A 9,221-nucleotide genomic window follows, 5' to 3' on the forward strand; every position below is an offset into this window, starting at 1 on the left:
TTGGGGATAACTGACTGAATAACTTAATTTGGGGATGTGCTTTATTTGGTGGAAAAGGATGTATTAGTCAGGACCCCCTTAATCCCGTGTTTATATGTTAATTAGTGTAATTATTTGTGCTAGCCGCCAAATTATTAGTGAGAGCCAAATACACAGCATAAAAAATCGGAGCTAATTTTTCAAAAATTTCGTCAATTTATTTAAAATACTATTGGCCTTTGAGTACGCTTTAGCACCCACTGTTAGCATTTCTCGTGTTCTCTGTCTTCTCTCTCTTACCTCTCTCTATAAGAGCTGCAGAGGACGTGCTGTGTGCGTGTGTGTTCTCTGTCTTCTCTCTAAAACAGCTGCAGAGGTTGTGCTGCGTGCGTGTGTGTGCGCGTGTGTGTGTGTGTGTGGGAGAGAGAGAGAGAGAGAGAGAGAGAGAGACGCGCGCACACACACACACACAGGTGCGGAAGCTTTTGCTCGAGATGGGCTTCACTCTGCCGTCCTGCAGATCTCCCCTTCACCATCACACCATTGTATACACCCTCATTCTCTCTCTAGCTTTCCTGCTAGCTTGCTCAGGTAACCAGAAAACCTCCAACATAATTAATCACATTTTTTTGTAGTCTTAGTGCATTATTAGCATTACTGCTAGTTCTTGTAGCATTAATCTCTCAGTTAGTTAGTGCATTGGTCTGCATTGATATATAATCGCTGGTTAGCATCATCAGGCATTGATTCAGTCTTAACTCTGCCAATCTCCTCTTAATAACGCTAATCTCTTCTTTATAATGGCTAATCTGTACCAAAGAGTGCTAATCTTTTTTTTAATTAAAAGAAGTAAATCTTTTCTTAATAATTCTGATTTTTTCTTGCAGGGTTTTTGGTTTCATAACTTTCAGCTTGTTTCGTCGTGCAGATGCTTACGATCCGCTTGATCCGAATGGCAACATAACCATCAAATGGGACGTAATGTCATGGACTGCAGACGGTTACGTGGTAAGTAATCATACTTAAAATCCCTTCTTCTTTTTTTTTTTTGGCTTAATCTCCCCTTTAATTCAAGCTTAAATCACTGTATAGACCAAATTATCACTATCAATGCTTCTTTATCTCCACTGAAGAGCGGGTATGCATCCCAAATCATGTTAATTTCTGCTTAATCACCTTCAAATCCAAGATGAAGACACTGTTAATCACTGATAAGCGTAGGGAAGGGGGGGGGGGCTGTTTTTTTCTTTTCTGAGTTTAATTATGTTGTACGTCCACAGGGTCAGGGTGTTACCACTCAGGCTAGGGCCCGGGACGGGGAGGGAAGGGCCTGTTTTAACATCACTCAGAGAGTTAATTATCATTAAACATGCATTAATCCTGTTAAGCCCTGTGATGATGCTAGGCAGTGGTGACATTGTACAACTTCCAGCAGTACAGACACATAGAGGCGCCCGGGTGGTTATTGGGATGGCATTGGGCACAGAAGGAGATCATATGGTCCATGGTGGGTGCGCAGGCAACCATGCAAGGGGACTGCTCAAAGTTTCATGGTAGTGTTCCCCACTGCTGCATGAGAAAACCCACCATAGTGGACCTCTTGCCAGGAGTCCCTTACAACAGCCAGATATCCAACTGCTGCCGCGGGGGCGTCCTATCATCATGGGCCCAGTACCCCTCTACTGCAGTTGCCTCTTTCCAAATCAGTGTAGGACAAGCTGGTACCAGCAACACCACTGTCAAACTGCCCAAGAATTTCACCCTCCAAACCCCTGGACCTGGCTACACCTGCAGCCACGCCACAGTCGTCAAACCAAGCTTGTTCACCTCTGGAGATGGCAGGAGAAAGACCCAAGCTTACAGTAAGTCATTTCGGCATGAAATGTTCGTTCTCCGTGTTCTGTAAGACAAGTTTAACTGGTTTAATAAGGTGGGAGGCACTAACTCGTGGCTCTTGCCCGATGGTACGTGGCCCTTGCCCGACCATGATAATTGGCTAATTGTTGGAAGGGGAAATCGGCTCCACCCACTTGAGTGGGCCCCGGGTGTGTACGAAAAAAAAAAAAAACTGTCCTCCTCACCACCCGGTGGTTGGACAGACAGATTCAACAGATGCAACCTCTCCACTTTAGCCCGCGTCCACCAAGGGTGCACGTGCATGTGCACATGTATGCATCCATGCATAAATGTATACATCTATGTTCTTTGTAAGAATGTATGTGTGCATGCATGCATGCATTTGTTTATGTATATATTTATATGGGAATCATAATTCAAAAAGCTGGAAGTGTGGATACTGGTTGAGGATGGGCTCGTGAACTGACATGGGCTTGCTTCTTTTGCAGTGACATGGAACCTCACATGCACCTACTCTCAGTTTCTAGCTCAAAGAGGGCCCAGCTGCTGCGTCTCCTTCTCTTCCTTCTACAATGACACCATTGTCCCTTGTCCCACTTGTGCCTGTGGCTGCCAGAATAACAGCAGCTCCTACGAGTAAGATTCTGCGCATTACTGCTTTTTTTCTCTGTCAAGCTTGTGCTAGTAGCCTTGCCTCTCATTGCATTACAGCAGGGTTCTGTCTCCTGCCAAGGCCTTCACACATACAGCCCACCCAGTCCAGATGTCAGAGAAACTGATGATTGCAAGGAGGGGTAATCGGTGGATGGGTAATCGAGCTTCTGCCCATCAGCAAAATGCAGTCTGTATGTGTTAAGTGCCATGATTTACTGTACTTCCATTTGAATAGTTCTGGATGCAGATAGCATGGTCTTTCTCAAGAATCTTAATTTCACAATGATGAACCTAGCATGTGTCTATGCATATCCCACATTCTGCATCACCATGGTTTGCATGATGTTATGCCTAGATCATAGTTACCACGGAACGCCGTTCCGCCTTCCTGGAACGCCGGAACGCCGTTCCCGGCGAAGGCACGTTCCCGGAACGTTCCGGGGAATTTTTTTTATTTTTATTTTTTTTAAAAGGTTTTGCTTGCAGAAATGTATGTTCATGTCTTGGGGGAGCAAATATTATGAAGCATATTTGGCTATCCGTATACAAAAAGTTACATTTTTTTGTGTCATATGCTGACATGTCATATGACTTGGCGTTCCGCGACGTTCCCGATCCGCTCCCGTTCTAGCACCCGACGTTCACGGAACGTTCCCGTTCCGTGGTAACTATGGCCTAGATAGCATAGCATAACATCATGATGCCATATCTTAACACCATGATATCATACTAATTACCCACTAACAATGCCTTGCTTTTTGTTTGCTAGGACTGCTCCCTTGCAAACCTTAACCTCCGGATCCAGCACGGGCCTCACACCACGTGTAACCACACCTCAGCTTCATATCACAAACGACATGTGCCCCATCCGATTACATTGGCATGTGAAGCAAAACTACCAGTCTTATTGGAGAGTGAAGCTCACCATAAGCAACCGCAACTATGCATGGAATTACTCGCAGTGGAATGTGGTGGTACAGCATCCTAATTTCGACAACCTCACGGAAGTTTTCAGCTTCAAATACAAAAGCCTCAATCCTTATGGCAATGCCATCAGTAAGTGACGCTCTCTACTCTAATCTCTCTGTAATATGCTTGAGGTGTTCTTGCTTAAGCTCTAAATAAGCAGTAATACTTGATTACCTCTTCTAATGTGAGGATTAATCTGCTCTTTCCCACACCTTAGAACAAAAGGGCATCACACTTAGCACTTATTTACTAATGCAGATGATACTGCCCTCTTCTGGGGCATCGAATACTACAATGACCTGCTAATGCAAGCTGGAGAAGAAGGCAATGTGCAGTCAGAAATCCTGTTCCAGAAGGACAAAAACACCTTTTCTTTCACAGAAGGTTGGGCTTTCCCACGAAGAGTCTATTTCAATGGGGATGCATGTGTGCTACCGCCTCCAGATGCCTACCCGAGTCTACCAAATGGGATCAACTCACTGAAGGTGGAAAAACAGATGATTTTTTTGCTGTCTATTGTGGTGGCTGCCCTTCTTTGCTTCCTTTGATAGATGAGATACAATGGGGGCCTGGCATCTCTCTGCAATTTGATCAAATGCCAAAGCCTAAGGTCTACCTTGCAAGCATTTCTGAATGTCTTTGGCAATGATGTATGCCTGATTACCTAAAGGGTTTCACATTCATGGCATGTAATAGCCCTTGTAGACATGGTATCTGAGGAAGAGCAGCTATATGATGGGGGCTTTTGGGCTGAAGACATGAAGGTTCTAGCTGCCCTAATGGGCATTTAGGGGTGTCATTAGGCCACAAAAACCCTTAATAATCTGATGGGATTATGGCAAATTAAGATGAGAGGGGTCTTGTCTTGATCTTGATATGTGGGACTTTGTAATATATACTTAGAAGTGTCATTGGTCTAGCCTACCTACAAAACAAATGGTAGATGATGGTATATAAAACTTGATACTATTGAATAAACATTGTAAAGCTTGCTTTCACCTCACCCTTATTAGTGTACTTACCAATAATAAATTTGTGGATTAATTTTTGAAGGATAATTTTGGTCTTCCGAAGGACCTAGTCTTAATAGTTCAAAATGTAATAATTTACATAACTTACCATGTCAATTATTGTACAGGAGTGAGAGTGTTTGATATCTAAGGGTATACCATAGTCTTGGGGCAAGGTGGTGAGAGTGATTGGTTTCTAAGGGTATACCATAGTCTTGGGGCAAAGTGGTGAGAGTGATTGATTTCTAAGGGTATACCATAGTCTTGGGGGGGCAAGGAGGTGAGAGTGATTGATTTCTAAGGGTATACCATAGTCTTGGGGCAAGGTGGTGAGAGTGATTGGTTTCTAAGGGTATACCATAGTCTTGGGGCAAGGTGGTGAGAGTGATTGATTTCTAAGGGTATACCATAGTCTTGGGGGGGGGGCAAGGAGGTGAGAGTGATAGATTTCTAAGTGTATACCATAGCCTTGGGACAAGGTGGTGGTATAAAAATAAATCAACCTTAGTCAAGCTCTCGTAACTTTTGCGTTGAAACCTTTACACACTTCAATCAAAGCAACACTGACTCCTTTGTTGACTCTTAAAATTGTGACTATGTATATATTTTTTTGTTTTTTATTGAGGGTTTTAAAAAAATCAATATATTATTAGTATTTCACACTCGACATGTTGCACAAAGGCTTTTTGCTTTTCAAAGAGAGTAAGGTAATTCTTATAATACACTTGACATGTTGCACTCTATTTCTTTTGAAAGAGGGTAAGATAATTATTATATTACATTTAAAATGTTGCACAAAGGATATTGTGTGAAGTGATTCTAATATTTTAATATAAGTCTAAGATGTGTTGGGCGTTGTAATGAAGTGTCTTTGACCCTCCTCCCCCCCCTTTAAATAGAAAGAGCAATAATATGTATTAGGTGTTGGGATTACTTACACCCCTATCTGAAGAGGGTGATGTGATGTCCATTGGGAAAAACTATATTTCCCATTTGGGGTGAAGATAATCGAAATCAAAACATTTAATGTTGTAAAGAAATAAATATTTTCCTCTTAGCTTGTAAGGTGACTTGCATTCTCTAGTGAAAGTAGACTCATTGTCACCTTTTCATGTGATTTCTACAACTAGAAAATTGGCACCCTGTCTAAATGTAAAGTGCTCCAATTGATTTGCTAGGTAACATCACTTTTTTTAATATGTTAGATGTGGGTTGTTGTGCTTATCAAGCTAATGTATTAGAAGTTACCATAATGATGCACATAACCTGAATAAGCCGTAGATTGGGAAAAAGGAACCTTTGAAATCCCATGGATAATCAATTGTACATAATGTGGCCATGTATTGAGTAATGAGAAACACTCAATCCCCCATTGTGCAATTAAGTAGAGTCTTATCTTCTTCTCTTGTGTATTGATGAGCTTGCATGCATGCTTGCTTCTCTTTGTATGCATGTGGGTCAGAACTGCTTGGCTCTTTGAGAGTTAAATGTTACCATCTTCTTCTCTTCACCTTCTCCATATTCATAGCCTAAGAGAGAGGCTAACAATGTAGCAAGTAGAGAGGAGCATTACTTTGGTTTACTCTTTGTTTCTCACAGTTATCATATTCAGACTTTGGCAAGTCTTCTAAGAACCCTTGTATTTCTCATTACAATGCTACAAGCCTAGATAGTGAAGGCAATAATGGAAAATAGACCTCTATAGCGTCCTCTATTTACTCATTGGAAGAAAACAACTTTGCCAAGTACATATGCACACTCTCAAAACATAAGAAAACCCCAACAACCCCTTAGTGCAAGACAACTCAGAAGAGAATGGGGAACATCTAGAGGAGAAAGATGGGAGAATTAATGTTAATGAGCAAGGAAATCTAAGAGAAGCTCTTAATGTGGAATATTTCACAAACACACACCCTGCGTAATCAACACTCTTAGCTTTTTCAAAGAGAAGAAAACTCACCCAATGTAAAACATAAAACAACTCTCTCACACTCTCTCTCTTGAAAAAAAAACTTGATTTGAGTAGAATGGATATGAGAAAATGACAATGAATATATCTTCTATAAAAGAGGGGATACAAAATTATTCTTTTGAAATAAGTGAAACTAGGAGGAATCCTCCCCGTCTTCAATATTATCAGCCATGCCAGATACAAAGAAGGAACTTACACCACCCGTGTGATGTGACGAACAATTTGGAACAAGACACCCATAGTGGCTAAGGAACTTACACCACCCGTGTGACGTGACGAACAATTTGCAACAAGGCACCCATAGTGGCTAAGGAACTTACACCACCCGTGTGACGTGACGAACAATTTGTAACAAGACACCCATAGTGGCTACAAAGATTTGACTAGCACAAAAATTTTATCCTCATTCTCCGGAGTGAAAAGGACTTGAACTCTCTTACTAACGCACCCACAAAGATCGTGTTGAAGTTGGCTCTTATATAAAAAGATTGGTATTGAACTGAATTGTATATTAAAAAAAATGATGTCCTTCTTTGCCAAAAAAAAAATGCTTCTTTTTTGGAAAAAACTCCGTGTTTTGTAATTGTGGACGGAGGCCTCTCCTTCTTTTTTTTCCAAAAATTAGGGCGTGGTGCTGGATGCATACAAAGTCGATGGACAGGATAACCACGAACAACCGGCAACGCACAAGGCACCCGAAAAGGTGCCAGCCCACCCATAAAGGCGAAGGCGCCCAAGTACTCTGGGCATGCAAAATCCACAAGCCAAGACAAGGCCACAAGCCAAGGTAACCATGCCCCCTCTTGGTGATATGGGAGCGAAAATAGCCTAAAAAGGCTCTTGTTTCGAATGGCAAATGGGATAATTTTAGAGCTTCATGCACCCAGTTCCACCAAGAAAAGATAAAAAAACCTATCTCCTCCAAAGCTTTGACCTAAAAAATATTACAAGGCTCATTCCAAGGCATTGAAATGCCAAAACTATGTGAACTTATGCACTATTTATTTGCCAAAAAATGAATAGACCTCACTACTATACCCAAGGGCCATTGCTCTCTTCCTATGACGTCCAAAAAAAGAGGTCACCCACCCCCTGAAAGCAAGGCATTCATGCCTTACGTGCTCCCCCCTTAGATATGTTCTCCTCACAATTTTCTTTGCCATGCCAGATATGGACAAAACGAGTGAATTAAGACTTGAGATGCCACCCATTTATTGGGGTAGCATGTGCGCGTCATAATAAATCTGTAAGTTGATAATTGCCATTGTCATAAACGTTGATAATGAATGGACCTTCCCAATGCTATAAAAATTTGGCATCGAATCAGTTTTGTCGAAATGGCTATCATACCTAAGCATAAGAATGTCTTTCTGTAAACCTTTTGCCTTAAGTAAAGAATCAAACTTCTTCTTAGCATCTTGAGAACTAGTTATAAAGTGTTCAATAGTTGCATCTCTGTCCAATTCCAAACGATGTAAGATTATGAGTCGATCTTGAAACACATCATCAGGATCCCTGTTTACCTTCTTGAAGAATTCAATATTGGGGACATCAACTTTAATAGGAGTAAGTGCTTTTTTACCACCATAAACAAGATGAAAACGAGGAAATTGTGTAGAGTTGTTAAATTTCATGGCAGCCATGGCTATACGACCTTCTTCTCAAAAGTAGGATTCTAAGAGCTCACGTTTCTCCAGCCAACCTTCAGCCAAAACTACATGACCCTTCTAAGTTTGGACTCTCTCTCTTTTAATAGCTTTTTTCCCTTTGCATGTGCCCAACCACTATTACTAGTGCCCGACCACCCTTGACTCCGCCGCTCCCCTAAAACCCGCCCATGCCTTTGTCCAGACGGTTGAGCTCTCTAGGCTCCCAGTAATACCGTTGTCGTGACATTACTCCCCTCTTAAGAGGAGTTTTCATCCTTGAAAATGAAATTCAGGAACCTCTTTTTGAGTGTGCTTACCTTTTCCCAAGTAGAACCTTCTTCTGGTCTATCCTTCCACTTGACTAAACACTCATATCATACAGAGTGTTGAGTTCTTTTCTCTTGGAAATCCAAGACTTTTTTTGGTTCGTGTGGTAAGGATGGGGATTCAATAAGTTCTACTAGGATCTCTTGACTAATGAGATTATCATCATCACCCAATTTCTTTTTCAGTCTACTGACGTGAAAAATTGGATGAACTTTAGAGCTTTCTGGTAAAGCTAACTTATAAGCAGCACTACCTACTTTTTTAAGTATTGTAAATGGACCACAATACCTTGGAGATAGCTTCGGACTTCTCCCTGTTTTCAAATATTCAGAATGTTCGAGAACTTTAAAAACACTTTGTCACCTTCTTTAAAGATGATTTGTCTACAATCTTTATCTGCATAATGTTTAGCACGGTTTTCTGCTCTCTTAACATTATCTTTTGTGATTTTTGTCATCTCTTGGAGATCTTGAAGAAAATCTTTAACTTTTTGTATCTTTTCTTTCTCGAGTCCAACAGCCCCACTGGAGCTCACCGTTGAAAACCATACATCAACATAAATGGATTAAATCCCGGTGTTGAATATTTGGCACTATTATAAGAAAATTCTAATATGCATAAATATTCTTCCTAATTGGTTTGCTTTTTGCTTACATATGCTTGTAGCATGTCTTCCAAGACTTGGTTGACTCTCTCGGTTTGACCATTGCTTTGAGGATAGTGAGCCGTACTCACACTTAGCATGGTGTCCAATCAGCATGCCAAAAATGATTATTAAACTCTATATCTATATCACTAACTATA

The 9,221-nt window shown here is 41.2% G+C and overlaps 1 protein-coding gene across 3 annotated transcripts; it reads left to right on the forward strand.

Annotated features, from left to right (window-relative positions):
- Positions 1-248: 248 nt before the first annotated feature.
- LOC147614795 (COBRA-like protein 1) lies at positions 249-4,457 on the forward strand. 3 transcript variants are annotated; one of them, XM_086780144.1, is made up of 6 exons: positions 249-570; positions 867-987; positions 1,385-1,841; positions 2,325-2,472; positions 3,260-3,546; positions 3,718-4,457. In XM_086780144.1, exons 2-6 carry the CDS (start codon positions 961-963, stop codon positions 4,005-4,007), a joined length of 1,209 nt encoding a protein of 402 aa, XP_086636270.1. In that variant the 5' UTR covers positions 249-570; positions 867-960; the 3' UTR covers positions 4,008-4,457. The 3 variants fall into 3 exon arrangements, with proteins under 3 accessions (XP_086636270.1, XP_086636268.1, XP_086636269.1); XM_086780142.1 differs by having other exon boundaries at positions 261-570; positions 908-987; XM_086780143.1 differs by having other exon boundaries at positions 302-570; positions 908-987; positions 1,389-1,841.
- Positions 4,458-9,221: the final 4,764 nt, after the last annotated feature.

The sequence above is a fragment of the Cibotium barometz genome, chromosome 41 (genome assembly GCF_041138505.1).
Source record: "Cibotium barometz isolate CiBa-2024 chromosome 41, ASM4113850v1, whole genome shotgun sequence".
Classification (NCBI taxonomy): domain Eukaryota; kingdom Viridiplantae; phylum Streptophyta; class Polypodiopsida; order Cyatheales; family Cibotiaceae; genus Cibotium; species Cibotium barometz.

Excerpts from the sequence above, each read along its gene's own strand:
- LOC147614795 (XM_086780142.1), top strand. The coding sequence starts at position 474 with ATGGGCTTCACTCTGCCGTCCTGCAGATCTCCCCTTCACCATCACACC. Across the intron at positions 1,842-2,324 it reads GAGAAAGACCCAAGCTTACA|TGACATGGAACCTCACATGC; the intron begins GTAAGTCATTTC and ends CTTCTTTTGCAG. Across the intron at positions 2,473-3,259 it reads AATAACAGCAGCTCCTACGA|GACTGCTCCCTTGCAAACCT; the intron begins GTAAGATTCTGC and ends TTTGTTTGCTAG.